The sequence below is a fragment of the Ceratotherium simum genome, chromosome 4 (genome assembly GCF_057802395.1).
Source record: "Ceratotherium simum simum isolate JZ-2026a chromosome 4, ASM5780239v1, whole genome shotgun sequence".
In the NCBI taxonomy this organism is placed as follows: Eukaryota; Metazoa; Chordata; class Mammalia; order Perissodactyla; family Rhinocerotidae; genus Ceratotherium; species Ceratotherium simum.
This window is the reverse complement of record NC_141903.1, coordinates 3,450,715-3,476,461: the sequence shown is the minus strand read 5'-3', so window position 1 is coordinate 3,476,461 and position 25,747 is coordinate 3,450,715. Positions and strand designations below refer to the sequence as shown.

Sequence of the window (25,747 nt, the reverse complement as noted above, 5' to 3'; positions counted from 1 at the left end):
GGGGTGTGTGTAGGTGAGGCACACAGAGCACTGGGCAGTGCCTGCGGGCCATTTGGGGGGATCTATGGGCAAAGTGTCCCCAGAAGCTCATGGGAAGGCTTCTCAATGGAGTTCATGACAGTTAGTAGGATCCATGTTCCCTTAACGTCCTCTGAGAGTCCTATCTACCACTCTCCCAGCCTCTTCCCACTCCCAAGTCATGCTGCTCATGAGTCAGTACGCCAGATGGGGCAAGAGAGAAATGGACCTCTTTGGCAGCGTCCTGCACTGTTGGGGAAGCTGGGCGCTCACTTACATGCTTTCACTTTACCCCATGGGAGAAATCATTGGCCAAGAAAGTGATTTCTTGACACTGAGCTATGCCACCTTGGGGGACAGATGATGCAGGTAAAGTCAAACTGTTCCTCTTACTCTCTCTAATGTGTCCAAAAACATATTTTTCTGCTCCAATTGTGTGCTGGAACTTCTCCTCTGGAAACCTGGACTTCCACAAAGACTCTCTCATCCATGAATGATTGTCTAAGACAGTGTTCTCTAGGGAGAGAGGCCCACTCCTTCCTCATAATCTTCATCATACCACCTGGATATGCACAACTGTCATTTGCTCACATTTATGTCATGTTGCAAAACAGCTTCAAGCTCCCTCATCCAACCAATCTGCCTATCCAATACGTCCCAAAATTTATACTACAGAAACTCTTGGCACTGTTACTGTTGGCAACTAATTTAAAAAAATTTTAAACACTGTGCAGGACAAACAGAATATACTTGCAAGCCACCAGTCTGCAGCCTCTGGTTACAGCCCAGCCTACTTCTAGTTGTCCAATTTGTAGAAAGAATATTCACTTCCACTCATTGTTTGATCTAACTTTCCTCCTGGCTTCATCCTACTCATGCTACACTTATTTTCCTGATTCATTTCTTTTTCAAAGCCTCTATCTTACCATGTTATAGAATTTAAGGGTATTGAATTATATTGAAATCCTTTGTACATTTGCATCTCTACAGGCTCCATTTCCCCCATCTGGAATTCTTTCCCCATTCTTTATATTTACGCCCTCCAATTCTTCAGTGTTCTACTCAAGTATCATCTCCTTTATAGAGACTTTCTTGACATCCCTTTTCCCATTCATCCATCTGGGTCTCACCCCATCCTGAATTCTGAGAGCTCTGATTACCCCCATTTGTTAAATCACTTGGTACCTTATCATGTGTACACTTCTTGCTCTCTGTTGTGGGTTGAATGGTGGCCCCCCCAAAACTTATGACCATGTCCTACCACCCGGACTCTGTGAATACGACCTTATTTGGAAAAACGGTCTTAAGGACCTTGAGACGAGATCATCTTGAATTACCTGGGTGGGTCCTAAATCCAAATGACAAGTGTCCTTATAAGACACAGAAAAGAAGACAGAGACACAAGAGGAAAAAATGGAGGCAGAGATTGGAGTGATGTAGACACAAGCCAAGGAATGCTTGGAGTCACCAGAAGCTGGAAGAGAAAGAGAAGATTCTCTCTTAGAGCCTTTGGAAGGAGTGTAGTCCTGCTGAGACTTTGATTTTTGTACTTCTGGCCTCCAGAACTATGAGAGAATAAACTTCTGTCATTTGAATTTACCAAGTTTGTGGTAATCTGTTATAGGAGCCACACTGAACTTATATACTTCTCATCCACACTGCCATCTCTGTAAAAAGAGGCAGGGAATCTTACCTCTTTGTCTGGGATTTTCCTCTACCTGTAGAAAAGTAGCTGAGACAGAAAAGAACACCAGAATTGAGTTGAATCGGCCAGGTTTTGGAATAGCCCATCCCTTACTAGCTGGCCCTCTTCTCTAAAACAAGGACATGTGCCATCACCTCCACAGTGACTGTGGAGGTCCCATGGATGGGGCGTCAACACAAAGGAACTCCCTCCTCCTGTGTGTGCTGCTCTCCCCTGGCCTCACTGTTACTCCTTTGTGACTTGTTTCCCTACTGAAGCATCAGCATAAGGTCTCAACCCCATGGGTAGAGGCCGGAGGCCCCCTGTAAAGGGTGGTCATTCTGGGGCTAATCATTGGGAAGAGGCAAGTCCTACACACGAAGTCATAATTTGGAAGGGAGGCTGCAAACAGTTTCTCTGGAGTTGGGATTTTGATGTAGTGGCCTTCTTTAGGTTTCCCCAAATTGCCATATTCTTTCTTGCTTTAGGGCTTCTGTATGTGCTATTCCCTCTGGCCAGAACGCTCTTCCCCCATCTAACTCCTATCATGAGTCTCAGATCTAAAAAGCAGCCTTCTCTGACCACCTAGACCCTGCCAGGGCTCCTGTCATGTTGCTCTTAGCCCATGTCCTTATTCTTAGACGCATGCATCATCCTTATTCAATGTCCTGCCTCATTTGGTGTCAGACCACAGGTTCTGTGGGCAAGAAAGTGCCCGTCTGGGTCACTCTGCTTCCCCTGCGGCAGAGAGCAGAGCATCCCCCCACCCCACCCCCCCCAGCTTCTGGTGAGGGAAGTGGACCCTAAGGTCACATTCTCTGGACAAAGGTTACTCTCTAGTGCCTCTCGACCAGCCTTCAGTTAAGTCTCATTCATACTTCCAGAGGCCAATCGTGGCCAGACCCACAAATGAGCAGCACTAGAGGCTTGCAGTCATCCCTGATGAGTATCCCAGGGGAGGGTGAGTCTATCTCAGGGGCCAAGAGCTGGGGCTGTTACAGCTGCCCCTCCTCATGGGGAGTCTCCCTTTATTGGTATCTTTGGCTTTGACAATTTGGACTTGATTTTGTTGAGGGTGCCAACCAGTGAATTTCCTTGTAACAGAAAATGTCAAATTCACATGAGATGATGAATATTCCAACAGGTCAACCAGCACAGGGCTTGGTAAAATGTGGGCTAGATCAGGCAGAGCAATGGGGACATGGATGCCTGGTGATCTACACCTGTGTGCACATGCGAAGGCTGAGTTAGGGAGCTGTTGAATATAACGGAAACAGTGACTTGGAATCCTGCAATAATGAGCATCTCCTGAAAAAATGAGCCAAGGACATCATAAAGGGAGACACAGGTCAACTGAAAAATAGCAGGAAGAGAGAGGTACCCATCTGACTCCTGGAAGTACCCAGCAACCCAGATGACTGGAATGGGATAGCACACAAACCTGACCAGAGCCCAGAGAGAGAGGCACAGGATCACCAATAGCACTCAAGTTACCCAAAAGATGGGCCCAAGTTGGACTTTTCTGGAAAGGCCTCCACATGTTGCCAAGGCTTCTGGGGTACAAGTTTCCTTCACCCCATCCATTGGGGATTGGTCCCCCACCAGTGCACGCAGGGCCTCAAATGTTCACATTTGATTGGACACATGTAATGCCAGAATGAAGTGCAGAGTAGGAGGCAATAAACGTTTAGGTCATAAAGCTGGTCAGTTATAATTGACGTTCACTCTTATTTCTCCATTTTGGGATAGTTCATCCATCCTCTTTAACATGGGGGTTGGGGGCACCCTCATACTCCTCCTGCTCAGCATCACAGAGCCACAAAGGAGCCTACAGCTCCCCCCACCCAAGTGTCTCCAGCTGGAAACCCATCTTCTCCCCAGTGCTGGCTGAGAAACCAGTTCAAAGAGGTCCTTTGTCCCCCTGCCAGTAGCAAGGAAGCCCTGTGGGGTTGGGAGGGGTGGGGGAAGCCAAGAGATAGACCAGGCCAGTCCATTTTCCATCAGTCAGCAGAAGGAGAGTGAGTGAGGGCAGGATCTCTGGTCTCTGGGGCCCACCTACACCAGCTTCTTGGCTTTAAAGAAGCTCTTGAGGTGCTGCATCTGCCAGACGCCGATGGCCACAAGGATGAGGGTCTGCAGAATGGACCACCATAGCACTTGCTGGTTGGTGCTCTCACTGGTTTGCCGGAAGCGCTCCTCTCGCCACTGTGGGAGAGGAGAATGGAGAACATGCCTGGCTAGAACTGAATCGCCCCCTGGGGGAGGAGCTGGAAGAGCCACTCCCTGGGAGGTTACACATCTTCTGTCCCAACTGGGCCAGCCCAGCCCCTCACCCTCTGGTACTCCTGCTCCTTCTGGATCTGCTCCACCTGCTCCACCAGCTGCTGCACACGCAGATGCAGCAGGGTCAGCTTGTCGTTGGCTGCAAACTCTGCATAATCATTGGTGTGTTCACCCAACTGCATGTCCAAGTGAATGGCCTGGGGAACAGGGGAGCCAAGGGTCGAGGGTCAAGGAGCTCAGCTTTATGCACCTGCAGGAAACCCAGCTTCCACACCCCAGTCTGGGCCTGACACTGGCAGTTCAGTTCCTCACACTCACTGACTCGGGGACTAGCCCTGCTCCGGGTGCCAAAACACCAGATCAGGACCCTGCCTGCATGGAGTTCGATGTTCAAAAGACAGAAGGGATGGGACAACATGTGCAAAGAAACAGGTATGACTCAGTGTTTGAGACAGGCAGCTACTAGAAGTTCCATGTTGGTGGGAGGTGGCGATAGAGAGCTGAGGAGCAGTCAGATGCTCAACAGCTGTCAATTTCACATCATGAAGCTTGGTCTTTATCCTAGGGATGGCAGGGAGCCAAGGGAGGATTTTAAGTCAGTAACTCCCTCCCAGGGCCCCTCTCATTCTTCAGGAGCTGTTCTCTGTATGCTTACTTTATGTAGAGCCTCAGCTCTCTCAACAGGCACCACCCACTGTCCTTCTCACCCCAGGGACTGAGACCTTGAGCCCCCAGGGACAATGGACTTTCCGCCTGCCACACTCACCAGTTTGCCATCATAGAAGAGAGCGAACCGGATGGACTCCAGGTGAAGACAGATCTGATGCTCTCCGGGAGACTGGGAGGTGAAGGTGAAGCTGCCCTGAGGGCCATACTGACGGGCCAGAAGGTTCTAGAAGAAGCAGCCTCCAGTGAGCACAGAGCATCTGGCCAGGAACTTGCTTGCAGAAGAGGAACTCTGGGGATATCCCAGGTCCAGTCCCCCACAGGCCACGTGAGAGGGGAGGGTGTGAGTGAAATGGCATCAGTTTGGGCTGGCAAGTCTCAGTTCCCAGCATTAACAAAATACAGTACTCTACAGTTTGCAAAGAGCATGGCCTTCCTTGAGCTTTCCTGCCTGTAAAGAGACGGGCCCTGCTCTGAGAAATGCAGGACTAAGCATTGACGCTGGAGGCGTAGGGGGCTGCAGGGAGTCAAAGCATGCCTCACCTTATTCTCGGGGTCCTTCACAAACACGAATAAGTTGATCCACTGCGGAGAAGGCTGGTACTTTTCCATAGCAGGGTCATACAGCTCGGTCTTGTAGTTACCTAGTGGAGAGGCAGCCGGGACACATCCCCATCCACACCCACAACCAAGGGCCCACTCAGTACCTCCCGGGGCCACTGGGGTCGAGGGAGGAAAGGAAGATCCGGGTGTCTGAGTGCGGGGCCTGACCACAGCTCTCCGCGTCTCACCTCCCCTCTCCAGCTCCCCTTTTTCCCTTCATCCCTGTCTGGATCAGACTTGCCTTCTCGGCGTCCCCAATCCCGGCTCGGGCAGGGGAGGGGATCTTTTGGCCAGACTGCTGTCTACCCATTTACCACCCGTGCCCACCCCAGGCAGGTGAGGAGAGGTGCAGGCCTGAGCTGATGCCGTGGCGCCCATTCCCCATCCCTTCTCAAGACTCTGGGAGCAAGGAGGGCAAGGCCGGGCCTGGCCGCGCGCGCACCTATGACCACGGTGCCATCGGGGATCTCCTGGATGAAGCACTTCTCCTCCAGCTCGCGGACCTCAAGGTAGAACGCGCCCCCGCGGCCCAGCAGCGCCAGCAGCTGCCCCAGCAACAGCGGCAGGGCCAGTCCGGGCGCCCGCCCACCGCCCCATGCCCGCCCGGGGCTGGCCAGAGGCCCAGCGCTTCGGGCCCCACATGCCCCCGCCACCTTCCCAGGAGAGTCTGCCGGCCTCCGCGCGGAGCCTTCGGAGACTGCGAACTCGCTGGACTACGACTCCCTGGAGGCCCCGCGCGGCCCCGCCCCCGCGCGTTCCGCCGACACACGCTACGCCGGGGCCACGCGAGACCCCGCCTCACCGGTGCGGCGCTCCAGAGGGCTTCCCCCGGCCCGGTCTCCCCATCTTGCTGATGGGGTAACTGAGCCTCAGAGAGGGGAGGGGTTTGCCCTCTGCAGCTTGCAGAGCAGCGGCCGGAGATGGGTGCTGAGAGCGTGGGGATGGGGAAAGTTTATGACCTTGACCTGAACTTCGAACAGCTTAGAATTGATGGTGGGTGGCATGGTGAGACGGAATGAGAACTGCAGAGAAGCCCTGTGGGATTTAGAGGTTGAAGTAGTAATTCAGGAAGGGAAAGAAGAAATAGAAGGGGTAGATTTGACCCAAACCCTGAAGGATGGTTCAAATCTCCCTGAGCAGCAAGAGGCAGGAACAATTTAGGCGGAGGGACCTAGGATTGCCTAGCAGCCAGCAGGCCACTTAAGGGATCAGAGGAAGAAAGAACATGGAGGGAGGAGGTAAGTTGGGCTGAGTCACTGAGGGGGCAGGAAGTGCCAGGCCCGCTTGCACGGGGGACCCTTCCTGCAGAGTCCTTTCCTCTGCACTAGGGACCAAAAAGAAGAGGTTGTGGGTGAGCCTAGAGGGTGCAAGAAGGTGGCAGGATTGCAACTGGAAAAGGAAGAGGGGTACACAACTGAAAGGGCTGGGAGCGTGGGGCCAACGTGACAGGATGGGGACCCAGGAAAAGCAAATCTCAAGAATTCCAAAGCTCACAGTGCCCTGGGTAGAGCAGTGTATACTCAAACTTGTCAGTATAAAGCTGAAGCCCTACCCAGGTGGGGGATGAAGTTCTCCACCATCTAGTGCCTGGTGATAATAGAGTTTCATTGGTTTATTCGCAACATTTAATAATGATGATGAAAATAATAATACTTTATTCTTCTGTGCCAGGCACTGTTCTAAGCACTTTTAAGTGTATTAACTGAATTAATCTTTTAAAAACTCTATAAGGTAGACTCTAATATTATTCTAATTTAACAACTGGGGAAACAGTGGCAAAGAGAAGTTGAGTAATAACTTGCCCAAGGTCATCCAGCTGATAAGTGGCAGGCGTTTGCTTACGCAAATTCTAGGCCAGGTCTTATGATACATGTTGGAAACAAAAATGAATATGACCTATATCCTGTCCTCTAAGACCCCACTGAAGAGCAAAGTCAATACAGTGTTTATTAAGATTAATAATATGTTTTAGCTATCAGGAGTTGTCCCCTCATTTTAGCAGTATGATAATCCTAGGGGAATGTTTTTTATTCCTTCATTGGGAATGATCTTTAAACAAAAATGACAGGTGCAGGTGTTAACAAAAGTCAAATGCTTTAGAAAGGTCAGTTGAGACAGAGGCTGAAAAGCATCTTTTGGATTTGGGAAGCTAGTTCACCGGAGGCCTTTGCAGGAGCTGGGAGCAGAGGCAGAGGTGATGACGCAGTGTTTGAGAGGCCGGGTGAGGTGCTGTCCGTGGTCCTGAATGGTGATTGCTTCTAGACCAGTACCACCACTTGTAGTAAAGAACTGTTTTTTGCTGTTGTTTTTATAAAATTTCCAATCCCTCACGAACCAATACTTTTGTAAAATACAATAAAAAATGAAACTGATCATGTTCTTGGATGTAACATCCATGTTAAAAATCTATAAAATTCCTAAACATGTACTCTCAATTTCTGTACTTATCTCATTGCAGGCCTATAACAAACACTCACGGACCAGCACCGGCCTGCAGACCACACTGTGAATAGCACTGTTCTATGGCAGTGGTCCAGCAGTCAGACTGCCCACAGAAATCCCCTGAAAGGACAAAAGTGGAAAATTCTCAGGGCCTACAGTGACACGCATGTAAGGAGATAGTGTGCCAGTGACTTCACAGCAAGATTTCAAGGCCCAGAACCCAGACGTTAGGAAGGGTGATGTGGCTTCCCAAGTAGCAAAAGTATTGTGTTGATGATTTAAAAAACCTGTTTCTGAGAGATGACAGGGCTGGGAATACAAGAGCAGTGAGCCCATCATTCTGGGAACCTCTCACTTGGCAGTAGTCTCATTTCACAGTGGCTGCCAAGACCATTGAACCTGGGTTCCATTTGTGAGACTCAAATGAGACATTGGGGAGCTACATCTAGTTGCTCCATCTGTGGTTCCCCCAAGATCTCAGACTCTGGCAGGCCTCTACTACATGCTGTGCCCTTTCTAGGGGATGCCCTCAGCCCACATCCCTACCCTCTTCTCTACCTGCCTAATTCCTATTCATCCTTTCAAGACTCAAGTGAAGCAGCACTTTCTTAGGTATTTCCTCCCCTGGGCTCCTTGGGGCCTTGTAAATCCCTCTATTGCAGTGTTAACCATATTGAATTGTAACTGCCCATTCACAAGCAAGTCCCTTGGGAGCTGATAGCTGCAAGAGATAAAGACACAGGCTTTAGGGGCCGGTCTGGTGGTGCAAGCGGTTAAGTGCACGTGCTCCGCTGCGGCGGCCCGGGGTTCGCGGGTTCAGAACCCTGGGCGCACACCGACGCACTGCATGAGTGTGCAGTGGATGTTTGGTTAGAGGAAGGAAAGAGAGAAAGGAGAAAGAGACTACGGAGAGTAAAGGGGGGGATAGAGGGAAGAAGAAGAAAGAGAAGTTGGAGGAAGAAAGAGAGAGAAACAGAAGAGGGAAGGGAGGAAGGAGGAAGGAAGAAAGCAAGGATAAAGGAAGGAGGAGAGAAAGAAGGAAGAGAGTCATAATTACAGGAAAAGCCAAAATCTCTATACCCTATGCCTGGCTTTTCGTGTGATGGTGCCCCGCCTCATTTTTCCCATTAGGCATCTCGAACTGGGGATGGTGGGAGTGGGGATGCATCAGGGATAGAATGTTATTCACATAAAATTAGAGCTGCCATATGCAATTCTTCTGCTTTGGTGTTAGGTGGATCCTGCTGGCTTGTTGGTGACCTCCACACTATCCCCAGGACACCACCACACCATTGTCTCTTCCTCTGGACCACTGGCCCCTACACTATTCTTCCTCCTTGGCATGTAGAAAAACACCTTCTACTCCTTGTGACCGTCTCTGCAAAGGAAGTGCCTATGAGAGTTCTTTTTCCTGTGCTCTCTGTCCTAGAACACTTAGGCACTAGAGGGGGCATGTGTGCCAAACCCAGGAACATCAAAAATAGTGTCATGCTGGGGCTGGCCCCATGGTGTAGCGATTAAGTGCACGCGCTCCACTGCTGGCGGCCTGGGTTCGGATCCCGGGTGTGCACTGATGCACCCCTTGTCAGGCCATGCTGTGGCAGCGTCCCATATAAAGTGGACGAAGATGGGCACGGATGTTAGCCCGGGGCCAGTCTTCCTCAGCAAAAAAAGAGGAGGATTGGCATGGATGTTAGCTAGGGCTGATCTTCCTCACACACGCACACACAAAAAAAGAATAGTGTCACGCTGAACCTGGAACCAGCCACTGTTGGTTCACCCACCCCCCTAGGCTCACACTGGTCCCTCTGACCGAGTCCTTCCACTCCTGGTGAATTTTCTTTGAGGTCCCACTGTCTCTCTTTCCAATCCATCCCTCCTCAGGGCTTTAGGCAGTCCATCCCACAGGTCTGTGAACCCTAATTGAAGGCTTGGTCCTCCCTCCCTCCCGCACTGTGGGTGTTCCCATAGGTAGGGCAAATCAAAGGAAGTGGCTGAGCTGTGCCTCAGTCCCTGAGAGTCAGGAAGCCATGGACCCCAGGAGTAAGAGGACTTCTAGGGGTAGTGTGGCCAAATGCCACATACCAGCTCTACTCCAGCCAAGATGCCATTTCACTTTCTCACAGTAAAATGTTTGTAGTGTCCTCAGAAGTCTCCACTGTCTTCCAAACATCCCTTCTGGAAGGGTAAAGAAATGCACAGACTTGGCCGAGGCACCAGTACACCTCTCTGGGCTCAGCTCCCCCAATGGCAAACTCCCCTCACTCCTGAGGTTGTATAGATGAACCTGGACATTGGATGCAGATTTCTCAGACCATCTGTTAGTCACCATCCTGTCCATCGAGTTCCCTAACCTGTAACTGCTCCTGCCCTTGAAGGAAGACTTTCTCTCCATCTTTCATGCATGTGGGAGGCCTCATTCTTCAGGTTCAAAGATCACTCATTGTCTATGATGAGATAAAACCTGGGGGGAAAGGGAGAAGGGAGACATGATGGGAAGACCAAGGTGGATGGAGGAGAGAGGAGGAAGATGATAAATACAGAGAGTAACACAGACACCCTCTACTTACTTCCCCTTTCTCTCCCTCTCTCTCCACTCTTTTCCTCCCCTCATCTCCCTGTGCCACTTCCCATCTCCCTTAATCCCTCTGTTTTGAAATGTAGGTTTTGTTATTATTCAAGTATGGTGAGGCCAACAGATCAGGAGATGATTGCTATTGAAAAGATAGTTTGTTACAGTTCCCAACAGGAGTGGGTACACCACGCCAAGCAGGGCCACATGGGGAAGCACAGGGTTGGTCATGAGGCAAAAGGAGTGAGGGGAAAGTATGAGCAAAAATCTTTATTGTGGTTTTCATTGGAAGGGATGGGTGAGGCAAGGTAAGCAGGCTTAGGGTTGGCTAGTTTGAATAATTTCTGCAGGCTCTGGAGTGTAGTGACTATTCCAAGTTGTCTGGTCCCTAGCCTTGAGTTGATTAGGACAGGGGGATATTGGTTTGGTGTGTGAGAGTTCAATAAAGATGGTGGTTGGGAGGTATGGGCTTTGGAATAGTTGGTTTGCATATGAAAGTTGCAATCTCAGGGGAGTCCTTTGCTATCTCTAGGAATTGGCTAACCCTGGGAGGGGAAGTCCCTCTGGATTAGCAAGGCCACAAAATGCCAGAGCATCAAGAATACAGAAAATAGGGCCGGCCCTGTGGCTTGGTGGTTAAGTGCGTGCGCTGCGATGCTGGTGGCCCGGGTTCGGATCCCGGGTGCGCATCGAAGCACCACTTCTCCGTCCATCCTGAGGCCGAGTCCCACATACAGCAACTAGAAGGATGTGCAGCTATGACATACAACTATCTACTGGGGCTTTGGGGGGAAAAAATAAAATCTTTAAAAAAAAAAAAAGAATACAGAAAATAAAATATACTTAATGCACCCCCAACTGGAGTCCATACCATTGGGTTTCTAAAGGACCATGGCAGCATTCTCTTCCCACCTACACTGAGGGCTTTACAAGTCAGGCGAGGGGGACAGAACAAGGGGTGAGGGAGGAGGGGGAAGAGCAAGGTGATTCACAGCCCTGCCTTCTCTTGGACCGGTGTGGAGCAGGTTGGGGCCCAGGTGGGGTAGCCTAGGTTAAGAGGAAAGTAAGATAATTGGGCTTCTGCTGCTGCTGGCAAGATACTGCTGCACCCAGTCTGGCAAGCCCTAGCTATTTCAGGCTTTGAAGAATAGATTCAAATGACTCAAGGCAGGCATCCCTCCTCATCCCCATCCCCAAAACCAGGATTCAGGATTCTGTACTGGCTCTGTCATTAGCTGATTGAGTGACCTTGGACATTTCACTTCCCTTCTCTGGTCCTCAGGTTTTCTTGTGCCCTCTGCTCCAGGTGAGGGTTCAGCTTCCTTGTTGCTTGTCCACATTGCAGAGCTCTCTGCCTCTCAGGGGGCTGTGTCAATCACCCCAGCCTACAGGTCTCAACTATGTGAATGCTTGTCAGTTGAATGGGCCCTGCTACCACTGGAGAGGAGGAAGGGAACCCTGGGACTGCTCCCTGGATGTGGGGAGAGGCAATGCTGGTGTTTGCTTCCTGAGGTTGGGGTCTCCTCCTGGGGGAGCTTCTGCCTCAAGGACAAGGGATAGAATCAAAGTCAAGTAAGTTCTCTAATCACCATCAACAGTGACTGACATTATTTGACTTCCAGTTTCCCTGTTCCCCTGAACATATATCAGGAATAAATTACATACCAAATTATACCCACATATACATATATCATATCATATCATTATTATATACTTGCACATTCATATTCTCCTAGTGCTGCCTTCTCTACTTTCCTTGTGTTATTTAATCCCTCATGAAGTTTCTTTTCCTGTTACTACTCAGACTCCCATCTCTGAGTGTTCTCTAAGCTGTGGCCCTGGATTTAGGAAAACTGTTTGGGACATGGAACCCATCTGCTGCTTTGACTATGTCCAATGCCCAGTGGAGGAGATTTCCAACAGGATTGGTAAGGGTCTGGAAAGAAACTTTCTCTTTGTCTCCACTGCCACAGAAATAGAATGAGCCAACAGTTGTCTACATCTTGCTGGTCCAGCTTTCAATCTGGAGACCTGACTTAAAGAACTCGGGGGAAACCGATGGAACAGACCAGAAAGTATATCAGACGAAGAGCACAGAGAGGCTGATGTCACCATAGCTTGGGAAGTATGACATGTGTGAGATGAAGAAATGTCCCTTTCCTCATCTCACAAGATATAGCAGATCAAGGAACTTCCTGTAAAGTGCTTTAGTAAAACCCAAATTTTAAGACAATGACCATTTTTAAAAAGTCTAAACATGGTAAAAGATTGAATGCTTTCTCTCTAAGATCAGGAATGCCGCAAGATGTCTACTCACTATTCTTATTCAACATAATATCAGAAGATCTAGCAACTATAATAAACCTAAAAAAAGAAATAAAAGGCATGCAGATTGGAAAGGAAGAAATAAAACTGTCCCCATTTGTATATGACATGATTGTCTATATACAAACTCTCGAGGAATATACAAGAACCTCCGAACTAATAAATGAGTTTAGCAAGTTCGCAGGATATAAGAGCAACACATACAAATCAATCACATTTCTATATACTAACAATAAACAAAAGGAAACCAAAATTAAAAACATACCATTTACAATCACTCCAGAGAAAATGAATTACTCAGGTAAAATCTAAGCAAAATATGTACAGGATCTGTGGCTTCTTTCACTTAGTAATGCATTTAAGGCCCTCCGTGTCCTTTCCTGGCTTGATAGCTCATTTCTTTTTAGTGCTGAATAATATTCTATTGTCTGGATGTGACACAGTTTATTTACCCATTTACCTATTGAAGGACATCTTGGTTGCTTCCAACTTTGGGTAATTTTGAATAAAGCCACTATAAACATCTGTGTGCATGTTTTGTGTGGACATAAGTTTTCAACTCCTTTGGGTAAATACGAAGAAGCATGATTGCTGGATTGTATAGTAAGGGTATGTTTAGTTTTGTAAGAAACTGCCAAACTGTATTCCAAGTGGCTGTGCCATTTTGCATTTCCACTAGCAATGAATGAGAGTTCCTGTTGCTCCACATCCTTGCCGTATTTGGTGTTGTCAGTGTTCTGAATTTTGGCCATTCTAACAGGTGTGCGGAGGTATTTCATTGCTGTTTTAATTTGATATTCCCTAATGACTTATGACAATGAGTATGTTTTCATATGTTTATTTGCCATCTGTATATCTTCAGTGAAGTGTCTGTTCAGGTCTTTTAGCCCATTTTTTAATTGGTGGTTTATTTTCTTATTGTTGATTTTCAAGAGTTCTATGTATATTTTGGATAACAGTCCTTTCTCAGATATGTCTTTTGCAAAGATTTTCTCCCAATTTCTGGCTTGACTTCTCATTCTCTTGAAGACAGCCTTTTCAACAAGTGATGCTAGAGCAATTTGGCATCCTTAGACCAAAAAAAAAAAAGCCTTGACCTAAGTCTCATGCCTTATACAAAAATTAATTCAAAATAGACCACAGATTTAAATGTAAAATGTAAAATCATAAAACTTTGAGACGAAAATGTAGGAGAAAGTCTTTGTGATAGAGCTAGGTAAAGAGTTCTTAGACTTGACACCAAAAGCACAACCCATAAAAGGAAAAGTTGATAACTTGGACTTCATCAAAATTTTAAAATTTTGCTCTATAAAAGACTCTGTTAAAAGAATGAAAAGACAAGCTACAGACTGGCGGAAAATATTTGTAAACCACATATCTGACAAAGGACTACTATATAGAATATATAAAGAACTTCCAACACTCAAAAGTAAAAAAAAAAAAAATCAAATAGAAAATGGGCAAAAGACATAAAGAGATATCTAATTAAAGAGGATATAAAGATGCATATAATTGCATGGAAAGATGTTCAATATCAGCCATTAGGGAAATGTAAATTAAAACCACAATTAAGTATCATTACACACGTCAGAATGGCTAAAGTAAAAAATAGTGACAACAACAAATGCTGGTGATGATGTGGAGAAACTGGATCACTTATACATTGCTGGTGGGAATGTAAAATGGTACAGCCACTCTTGAAAAGAGTTTATCAGTTTCTTTAAAAACTTAGCATTCAGCTACCACATGACCCAGCAATTGCCCTCCTAGGCATTTATCCCAGAGAAATGAAGACTTACATTCATACATAGACCTGTACACTAATGTTTGTTGCATCTTTATTTGTAATCACCAAAAACTGGAAACAACCCAGATGTCCTTCAATGGCTAAACTGTGAAACATCATAAAGTGGTTACTACTTAATGGTTATTTTCTTTATCCAATTTTTTTTATTGTGGTAAAATACACATAACATAAAATTTACTATCAACCATTTTAAAGTGTACAGTTCAGTGGTATTAAGTACATTCATATTGTTGTGAAACCATCACTACTATCTATCTCCAGAACTCTTTTCATCTTGCAAAACTGAAACTCTATACCCATTTTTTTTTTTTTAAGATTTTATTTATTTATTTTTTCCCCCAAAGCCCCAGTAGATAGTTGTATGTCATAGCTGCACATCCTTCTAGTTGCTGTATGTGGGATGCGGTCTCAGCATGGCCGGAGAAGCAGCACGTCGGTGCGAGCCCGGGATCCGAACCCGGGTCGCCAGCACTGGAGCGCGCTCACTTAACCACCAAGCCACGGGGCCGGCCCGAAACTCTATACCCATTAAGTAATAACTCTCCATTCTCCCTTCCCCTCAGCCCTTGGAGGTTTCCATTCTACTTTCTTTATGAATCTGACAATTTTAATTCCTCATATACATGAAATCATACAGTATTTGTCTTTTTGTGACTGGCTTATTTCACTTAGTATGTCCTCAAGGTTCATCCATGTTGTAGCATATGTCAGAATTTTCTTCCTTTTTAAGGCTGAATAATATTCCATTGTGTGTATATACCACATTTTGCCTATCCATTCATCCATCAATGGACACTTGGATTTCCACGTTTTAGCTATTGTGAATAATGCTGCTATGAATATGAGTATATAAATATCTCTTCAAGACTCTGCTTTCAGTTCTTTTGAGTATATACCCAGAAGTGGAATTGCTGGATCATATGGTAATTCGATTTTCAATTTTTTGAGTAACCACGACACTGTTCTCCACAGCAGCTGTACCATTTTACATTCCCATCAACAGTGTACAAGTGTTCCTATTTCACTAAATCTTTGCCAACACTTGTTTTTTTTTAATACTAGCCATTCTAATGGATGTGAGGTACTATCTCATTGTAGTTTTGATTTGTATTTCCCTAATAATTAGTTATGTTGAGAATCTTTTCATATGCTTATTGGCTACTTGTATGTCTTCTTAGAGAAATATCTATTCAAGTCCTTTACTGATTTTTGAATTGGGTTGTTTGGAGTTTTTTTGTTGTTGAGTTTTAGGAGTTCTCTATATATTCTAGATGTTAATCCCTTATGAGATATATGATTTGCAAATATTTTCTCCCATTCAGCAGGTTGCCTTTTTACTCTGTTGATAGTGTCTTTTAATGCACAAAATTTTTAAATTTTCATAAAGTCCAATTTGTCTATTTTTTCTTTTGTTTCCTGTGCCTTTGGTGTTATATCCAAGAAATCATTGGCAAATCCAGTGTGGTGAAGCTTTTGCGCTATGTGTTCTTCTAAGAGTTTTATAGTTTTGTGTCTTATATTTAGGTCAAGAGTCCATTTTGAGTTAATTTTTGTATATGGCAATAAGGGTTCGACTTTATTCTCTTGCATGTGGATATCCAGTTTTCCCAGCACCATTTGTTGAAAAGACTGTCTTTTCCCCCACTGAATGGTCTTGGCACCCTTGTTGAAAATCATTTGACCGTATATGTGAGGTTTTATTTGTGGACTCTTTATTCTGTTGCATTGGTCTATCTGTCTGTCTTTATGCCAGTACCACACTGTTTTGATTACTGTAGCTTCGTAGTAAGTTTTGAAATCAACAAGTGTGAGTCCTCCAACTTGTTCTTCTTTTTCAAGATAGTTTTGCCTATTTGGGGTCCCTTGAGATTCCCTATGAATTTTAGGATGGCTTTTTCTATTTGTGTAAAAAACATCGTTGGGAATGCATTAAATCTGTAGTGTGCTTTGGGTAGTATTGACATCTTAACAATATTAAGTCTTCCAATCCATGAACGTGGGATGTCTTTCCATTTATTTATGTCTTCTATAATTTCTTTCAAAAATGTTTTGTAGTTTTCATTGTACAAGTCTTTCACCTCCTTGGTTAATTCCTAAGTATTTTATTTTTTTGATGCTATTGTAAATGGAATTTAAAAATTAATTTCCTTTTCAGTTTGTTCATGTTAGAGTATAGAAATGCAACTGATTTTTGTCTTTGTATCTTGCTACTTGGCTGAATTTGTTTATTAGTTCTAACAGTTTTTTTGTGGGGAATCTTTAGGGTTTTCTATATAGAAGATCATATCATCTGTGAAGAGAGATAATTTTACTTCTTCCTTTCCAATTTGGGTGCCTTTTATTTCTTTTTCATGCCTAATTCTTTTGGCTAAGACTTCCAGTACTATGTTAAATAGAAGTAGCAAAAGTGGGCATCCTTGTCTTTTTCCTAATCTTAGAGAAAAAGCATTCAGTCTGTCACCAGTGAGTATGATGTTCACTGTGGACTTTTCATATGTGGCTTTTATTATGTTGAGGTAGTTTCCTTCTATTCCTAGTTTGAGTGTTTTTATCATGAAAGGGTGTTGAATTTTGTCAAATGCTTTTTCTGCATCAATTGGGATGATCATGTGTGATTTTTCCCTTTATTCTCTTAATATGTTGTATTACATTGATGAACTTTTGTATGTTGAACCATCCTTTCATTCCAGGAATAAATCCCACTTGGTCATGGTGTAAAATCTTTTTAATATGCTGCCTAATGTGGTTTGCTGGCATTTTGTTGTGGACTTCTGCATCAATTTTCATAAGGGATATTGCTCTGTAGTTTCTTTTCTTGCAGTGTTTTTGTCTGGATTTGGTATTATGGTAGTGCTAAATTATCCTGAATGAATGAATTAGAAATGAGTTAGGGAATGTTCCCTCTTCTTCAATTTTTTGGAAAAGTTTGAGAAGAATTGGTGTTAATTCTTCTTTAAATGTTTGGTAGAATTCACCAGAAGCCATAAGGTCCAGGGCTTTTGTCTGTTAGGAGGTTTTTTATTACTGATTCAATCTCCTTGCTAGTTATAGGTCTATCCAGATTTTCTATTTCTTTGTGGCTTACTCTTGGTAGATTATGTGTTTCTAGGAATTTGTCTGTTTCATCTAGGTTATCCAATTTTTTTGGCATACAATTTTTCATAATACTTTCTTAAAATCCTTTTTGTTTCTCTAAATTGGTAGTAATGTCCTCACTTTCATTTCTTATTTTGCTAATTTGAGTCTTCTCCCTTCTTTTCTTAGTCCATCTATCTAAAGGTTTGTCAATTTCATTGATTTTTCTCTATTATTTTTCTATTCTCTATTTTTGTTTATCTCTGCTCTAATCTTTGTTATTGTCTTCCTTCTGCTAGCTTTGGGTTTAGTTTGTTCTTGTTTTTCTAGTTTTTTAAGTTGTAAAGTGAGGTTGTTGATTTGAGATCTTTCTTGTTTATTTTTTTAAAATTTTTTGTTTATTGCAGTAACATTGGTTTATAACATTGTATAAATTTCAGGTGTACATCATTATACTTCTATTTCTGCATAGATTACATCATGTTCACCACCCAAAGACTAATTACAACCCATCACCACACACATGTGCCGAATTATCCCTTCCCCCCTCCTCGCTCCCCCTCCCCTCTGGTAACCACCAATCTAATCTCTGTCTCTATGTGTTTGTTTATTGTTGTTATTATCTACTACTTTATGAAGGAAATCATACGGTATTTGACCTTCTCCCTCTGACTTATTTCACTTTGCATAATACCCTCAATGTCCATCCATGTTGTCACAAATGGCTGGATTTCATCATTTCTTATGGCTGGGTAGTATTCCATTGTGTATATATACCACATCTTCTTTATCCATTCGTCCCTTGATGGGCACTTAGGTTGCTTCCAAGTCTTGGCTATTGTGAATAATGCTGCAATGAACACAGGGGTGCATGTATCTTTATGCATTGCTGTTTTCAAGTTCTTTGGATAAATACCCAGCAGTGGAATAGCTGGATCATACGGTAGTTCTATCCTTGATTTTTTGAGGAATCTCCATACTGTTTTCCATAGTGGCTGCACCAGTTTGCACTCCCACCAGCAGTGTATGAGAGTTCCCTTCTCTCCACATCCTCTCCAACACTTGTTGTTTCCTATCTTGTTAATTATAGCCATTCTGACGGGCGTGAGGTGATATCTCATTGTAGTTTTGATTTGCATTTCCCTGTTAATGATTTTGAACATCTTTTCATGTGTCTGTTGGCCATCTGTATATCTTCTTTGGACAAATGTCTGTTCAGGTCTTTTGCCCATTTTTTAATTGGGTTGGTAGTTTTTTTGTTGTTGAGATGCATGAGTTTTTTATATATTTTGGAGATTAACCCCTTATCAGATATATGGTTTGCAAATATCTTCTCCCAATTGTTAGGTTGTCTTTTCGTTTTGTTGATGGTTTCCTTTGCTGTGCAGAAGCTTTTTAGTTTGATGTAGTCCCATTTGTTTATTCTTTCCATTGTCTCTCTTGCCTGGTCAGACATGGTGCTTGAAAATATGTTGGTAAGACTGATGTCGAAGAGCATACTGCCTATGTTTTCTTCTAGAATTTTCATAGTTTCAGGTCTTAAATTCAAGTCTTTAATCCATTTTGAGTTAATTTTTGTGTATGGTGTAAGGTAAGGATCTAGTTTCATTTTTTTGCATGTGGCTATCCAGTTTTCCCAACACCATTTGTTGAAGAGACTTTCTTTTCTCCACTGTATGTTCTTGGCTCCTTTGTCAAAGATTAGCTGTCCATAGATGTGTGGGTTTATTTCTGGGCTTTCGATTCTATTCCATTGATCTGTGTGTCTGTTTTTGTGCCAATACCATGCTGTTTTGGTTACTATAGCTTTGCAGTATATTTTGAAATCAGGGAGTGTGATACCTCCAGCTTTGTTCTTTTTTCTCAGGATTCCTTTAGCTATTTGGGGTCTAATGTTGTTCCATATAAATTTTAGGATTCTTTGTTCTATTTCTGTGAGAAATGTTGTTGGAACTTTGATAGGGATTGCATTGAATCTATAGATTGCTTTAGGAAGTATGGACATCTTAACTATGTATAATTCTTCTAATCCAAGAGCACGGAATATCTTTCCATTTCTTTGTGTCTTCTTCAATTTCTTTCAGCAATGTTTTATAGTTTTCAGTGTACAGATCTTTCACCTCTTTGGTTAAGTTTATTCCTAGGTATTTTATTCTTTTTGTTGCAATTGTAAATGGGATTGTATTCTTAATTTCTCTTTTTTCTACTTCGTTGTTAGTGTATAGAAATGCAACTGATTTTTGTATGTTGATTTTGTATCCTGCAACTTTACCATATTTGTTTATTACTTCTAAACGTTTTCTGGTGGATTCTTTAGGGTTTTCTATATATAAAATCATGTCATCTGCAAATAGTGAGAGTTTCACTTCTTCCTTTCCAATTTGGATCCCTTTTATTTCTTTCTCTTGCCTGATTGCTCTGGCTAGGACTTCCAGTACTATGTTAAATAGGAGTGGCGACAGTGGGCATCCTTGTCTGGTTCCTGTTCTTAGAGGGATAGGTTTCAGCTTTTCACCATTGAGGATGATTTTAGCTGTGGGTTTCTCATATACAGCCTTTATTATGTTGAGGTACTTTCCTTCTATACCCATTTTATTCAGAGTTTTTATCATAAATGGGTGCTGTATCTTGTTAAATGCTTTCTCTGCATCTATTGACATGATCATGTGATTTTTATTCTTCACTTTATTAATGTGGTGTATTACGTTGATTGATTTGCGAATGTTGAACCATCCCTGCATACCTGGAATAAATCCCACTTGATCATGGTGTATAATCTTTTTAACATATTGTGTTTTCTTGTTTATTAATGTAAGCATTTAGAGCTTTAAATTTCCCCTTTAGCACTGCTTTCTCTGTGTCCCACAAGCTTTGGTATGTTGTTTTCATTGTTAATCATCTCTAAGTGTTTTAGAGATGTGATTTATTCTTGATCCATTGGTTGTTTAAGAGTGTGTTGTTTAAAGAGAAAAAAAACGATGTAATTACAATCATGCAGTCCCCTTCACGAGATTGTAAGTACCATATGGCCAGATAATGTGTCTTTTTTAAAAAAAATTATTATTTTTTCTTTTATTGAGGTCATATTGGCTTATAACATTGTGTAAATTTCAGGTATACATTATTATATTTCAGTGTCTGTATAGACTGCATCTCACTACTGGTGCTCACCACCAATAGTCTAATTTTTATCCATTACCATATATATGTGCCCCTTTACCCCCTTTGCCCACTCCCCACCTTCCTTCCCCTCTGGTAACCACCAATCTGTTCTTATCTATGTGTTTGTTTATCTTCCACATATGAGTGAAATGATACAGTGTTTGTCTTTCTCTGACTTATTTCGCTTAGCCTAATACCCTCAAGGTCCATCTATGTTGTTGCAAATGGCATGATTTTTTTCTTTTTTATGGCTGAGTAGTATGGCTGAGTGTATATATATACCACATCTTCTTTATCCATTTATCAGTCGACGGGCACTTGGTTGGCTTCCACGTCTTGGCTACTGTGAATAATGCTGCACTGAACATAGGGGTGCATAAGTCTCTTTGAATTGTTGATTTCAAGTTCCTTGGATAAATGCCCAGTAGTGGGATAGCTGGGTCATATGGTATTTCTATTTTTAATTTTTTGAGAAACCTCTATACTGTTTTCCACAGAGGCTGCACCAGTTTGCATTCCCACCATTAGTGTATGAGGGTTCCCTTTTCTCCACATCCTCTCCAACATTTGTTGTTTTTCATCTTGGTAATTATAGCCATTCTAACAGGTGTAAGGTGATATCTCATTTTAGTTTTGATTTGCATTTCCCTGATGATTAGTGATGTTGAACATCTTTGCAAGTGCCTGTTGGCCAACTGTATATCTTCTTTGGAGAAAATGTCTGTTCATTTCCTCTGCCCACGTTGTTCATTTTTTTGTTGTTGAATTGTATGAGTTCTTTATATATTTTGGAAATTAATTCCTTGTCAGATATATGATTTGCAAATATCTTCTCCCAGTTGGTGGGTTGTCTTTTTGTTTTTTTGATGATTTCCTATGGCATGCAGAAGCTTTTTGTAGTCCCATTTGTTTATTTTTTCTTTTGTTTCCCTTGCCTGAGTAGACTTTGTATTCAAAAAGATGCTGCTAAGACGGATGTCAAAGAATATATTGCCTATATTTTCTTCTAAGTGTTTTATGGTTTCAGGTCTTACATTGAAGTCTTTAATCCATTTTGAGTTAATTTCTGTGCATGGTGTAAGATAATGGTCCACTTTCATTCTTTTGCATGGGGCTGTCCAGTTTTCCCATCACCATTTATTTAAGAGACTTTCCTTTCTCCATTGTATGTTCTTGGCTCCTTTGTCAAAGATTAGCTGTCCACAGATATGTGGTTTAATTTCTGGGCTGTCAAATCTGTTCCATTGATCTGTCTGTCTGTTTTTCTGCCAGTACAATGCTGTTTTGATTATTATAGCTTTGTAGTATAATTTGAATTCAGGGAGTGTGATACCTCTATGTTCTTTTTTCTCAGGATTATTTTTGCTATTCAGGGTCTTTTGTTGTTCCATATAAGTTTTAGGATTCTTTGTTCTATTTTTGTGAAGAATGTCATTGAGATTCTGATTGGGATTGCACTGAATCTATAGATTGCTTAGGTAGAATGTGCCTGTTTTTGAATCACCAACATATTTCTAACACCAAGTATAAAGCTTGGCACAACTATGTGCTCAATCCATAGAGGTTAAATAAATAAGTGAATAGCTCCAGTCACACACACACACAAAATCTGTTGTCTAATTTCCACAAATTTGTGAATTTTCCAGTTTTCCTTCTGTTATGGATCTCTAACTTCTTCTCATTGTTGTCAGAAAAGATACTTTGGATGATATCTATCTTTTAAAAATCTATTGAGACTTAATTTGTCTCAATATATGCCTAATATTTCATTTATCCTGGAAGATGTCCCACGTGCATTTGAGAAGAATGTGTATTCTGTTGTTGTTAGGTAGAGTGTTTTGTATACATCTGTTAGATCTAGTTGATTTATTGGGTTGTTCAAGTCCTCTATTTCCTTACTTATCTTCTGCCTGGTTGTTCTATCCATTATGGAGAGTGGGGTATTGAAGTCTCCAACTATTATTGTAGAACCGTCTATTTCTCCCTTCAATTCTTATTTTTCTTCATATATTTTGATGGTCTGTTATTACATACGTAAAGGTTTATAACCATTATATCTTCTAGCTGTATTGAACTTTTATTAATATATAATGTTCTTTGTCTCTTGTAACTTTTTCTGATTTAAAGTCTATTTTGTCTGATATTAGTATAGCCACTCCTGCTCTCTTCTTGTTACTATTTGCATGGAATATCCTTTTCCATTCTTTCACTTTCAAACCTGTTTGTGTCTTTGAACCTACAGTGAGTTTCTTATAGACAGCATATAGTTGGATCATGTTTTTTTTTTTTATCCATTCTGCCAATCTTTGTCTTTTGATTGGAGACTTTAATCTATTTACATTTTAAAGTAATTACTGATAAGGAGGGACTTACTTCTGTCATTTTGCTATTTGTTTTCTATTTCCCTTATAGCTTTTTTGTCTTTCATTTCCTGTATTTATTGTCTTCTTTTTTGTTAATTTTAGTAGTGAAATGTTTAAGTTCCTTTCTCATTTCCTTTTGTGTATATTCTTTAGCTATTTTCTTTTTGTTACCATGGAGATTACATTTAACATCCTAAAGTTATAACACTCTACTTTGAATTTATACCAGTTTACCTTCAATAACATACAAAAACTCTGCTCCTGTAACAGCTCTGCTCTTACCCCTTTCAGTTGTTGATAGCACAAAATTATATCTTTATACATTGTGTGTAATGGTTACTTCTTTTTTTTTTTTTTTTTTAAAGATTTTATTTATTTTATTTTTCCCCCCAAAGCCCCAGTGGATAGTTGTATGTCGTAGCTGCACATCCTTCTAGTTGCTGTATGCGGGACTCGGCCTCAGGATGAACGGAGAAGTGGTGCCTCGATGCGCACCCGGGATCCGAACCCGGGCCACCAGCATCGCAGCGCGCGCACTTAACCACCAAGCCACAGGGCCGGCCCAGGTTACTTCTTACTATGAAAAGAAACTGTTGATACATCCAATAAACTGAATAAATCTCCAGAGAATTATGCTGAGTGATAAAAGCCAACCTTAAAGGTTACATACTGTATCATTCCATTTATATAACATTCTTGAAATGACAAAATTATAGAAATGGAAAATACAGATCAGTGGTTGGGGTTAAGGAGGGGAGAAGGGGTAGGGAAGTGGGTGTGGCTATAATAGCACAACATCAGGGATCCTTGTGTGATGGAAATGTTCTCTATCTTGACTGCATCAATGTCAATATCCTGGTTGTGATATTGTATTATACTTGGGCAAGATGTTGTCATCGGGGGAAACTAGGTAATGGGAACACTGGATCTCTCTGCATTATTTCTTACAACTGCATGTGAATCTATAATTATCTCCACTTAAAAAGTTTAATTTAAAAAATACCTGAAACTATTATTATAAAATATTATCACTTATTAATTCTGAATGGTGGTTACATCAGCAGTAATAGTATGTAGTTATAATAGCACTAAGAAAAACACAACCAGGGGGCCAGACTGGTGGCACAAGCGGTTAAGTGCGCACGCTCTGCTGCAGTGGCCCAGGGTTCTCTGGTTCAGACCCCGGGCGTGCACTGATGCACTGCTTGGCAAGCCATGCTGTGGCGGCATCCCATATAAAGTGGTGGAAGATGGGCACAGATGTTAGCTCAGGGCCAGTCTTCCTCAGCAAAAAAAAAGAGGAGGATTAGCAGATGTTAGCACAGGGCTGATCTCCTCACAAAAAAAAAAACACACACACACAAAAAAACACAAGCAGCAATTCATAGAAGAAAACAAATGACCAATAAAAAATGGTCAGTATCCAAGGAAATAAAAATTAAAAGGATAGTGAAACATAATTTTTCATCCACTAATTTCGCAAAGATTAAAAAGGTTAAGAACATTTACCAAGGTGTGGGGAAGTAAGCACTCCCACACACTCCTGGTGCGACTGTAAATTGGTACAATGTTTTGGGGAAGACAATTTTGTGATCTCTATCAACAAAACTGTTCTACAGTAATGCCTTTTAGAAAATTAACAAGAATGTTTACTGCAGCGTTATTTGTAAGAGCAAATAATTAGGAGGAAAGAAATCTTAACCACTTCATCAGAGGAATGGTTAAAAAAAAGGTACATTCATATTACAGAATATTGTTACTGTTAAGAAAAATAAGGTAAAGACATTCTGTTGAAGGGGAAACGTGAACACACTCCCACTAAACCTCCCTTTCTAGGGCCAAACGAAACAAAAAAGAGAACCCCAAACAGAGAAAACCTATGAAACCTTGATGTAGCACAATCATAAACTGCTAACTCCGAAGAGCTGCCAAACACACTGAAATTTAGATAAAACCCAGGAATGACACGACTCAGACCTCTGCCGATCTCACACTGAATGCAGAGCTCTCCAAAACCGGACGGCTCCGCCCAGAGACCCCCACCAATATCCCTTTACCTGCCGGCCACTGGGACACTGAACCCTGGTCCAGAGACAGCCATCATGGCCGGAATCCGGCAGCAAAGCCCGCGTGGATGAGCGTGTGGTGGTGTGGAAGCATCCAGACCAGATTTAAGAGCTTGTGGTAGTGTGGAAGCATACAGACCAGATTTAAGAGTGGATGGGGCTTGGAGGGCCCCAGTGGTAAAGGGAGACCATGTCTTTTGTTTGTTTGTTTTTCCGGAAGATAAACTCCTTCATTGTTTGTGTCATTTTTTTTCAAAGTTCAATTTTTCTTTTCTTTTTTTTTTCTTGTGAGGAAGATCAGCCCTGAGCTAACATCCATGCCAATCCTCCTCTCTTTGCTGAGGAAGACTGGCCCCCGGCCAACATCCGTGCCTATCTTCCTCCACTTTATATGGGACACTGCTGCAGCATGGCCTGACAAGCAGTGCACTGGTGCACGCCTGAGATCCGAACCTGGGCGCCAGCAGTGGAGCGCTCGCACTTTAACCTCTATGCCACAGGGCCTGGGCCGACCTCAAAGTTCAATTTTTTAAAATAGAAGCAAACCCAGAGTAGTAGATGCTAGGTTCGAATCTTGTTCTGCTCATAATTTGCTCCGCGACCTCAAACAAACTGCATTAGTTTCGTCATCTGTAAAAACCTGATAATCATCACCAGTCACCGGGCCGCGACGACGGTCAA

At 42.8% G+C, this 25,747-nt stretch overlaps 1 protein-coding gene across 4 annotated transcripts; it reads right to left on the bottom strand.

The window, feature by feature from the left end:
- Positions 1-2,647: 2,647 nt before the first annotated feature.
- LOC101390824 (transmembrane emp24 domain-containing protein 9-like) lies at positions 2,648-25,747 on the bottom strand. Of its 4 annotated transcripts, XM_087429280.1 has the most exons (6): positions 25,058-25,739; positions 10,051-10,160; positions 5,195-5,295; positions 4,752-4,877; positions 4,036-4,182; positions 3,288-3,907 (listed from the first exon to the last, which is right to left on the bottom strand). In XM_087429280.1, exons 2-6 carry the CDS (start codon positions 10,100-10,102, stop codon positions 3,758-3,760), a joined length of 576 nt encoding a protein of 191 aa, XP_087285406.1. In that variant the 5' UTR covers positions 10,103-10,160; positions 25,058-25,739; the 3' UTR covers positions 3,288-3,757. The 4 variants fall into 4 exon arrangements, with proteins under 4 accessions (XP_087285408.1, XP_087285406.1, XP_087285407.1 ...); XM_087429282.1 differs by lacking the exon at positions 4,036-4,182 and having other exon boundaries at positions 2,648-3,907; positions 25,058-25,747; XM_087429281.1 differs by lacking the exon at positions 10,051-10,160.

Excerpts from the sequence above, each read along its gene's own strand:
- LOC101390824 (XM_087429280.1), bottom strand. The coding sequence starts at position 10,102 with ATGCATGAAAGATGGAGAGAAAGTCTTCCTTCAAGGGCAGGAGCAGTT. Across the intron at positions 4,878-5,194 it reads TGAAGGACCCCGAGAATAAG|AACCTTCTGGCCCGTCAGTA; the intron begins GTGAGGCATGCT and ends TGCTTCTTCTAG. Across the intron at positions 3,908-4,035 it reads AGGAGCAGGAGTACCAGAGG|TGGCGAGAGGAGCGCTTCCG; the intron begins GTGAGGGGCTGG and ends CCTCTCCCACAG.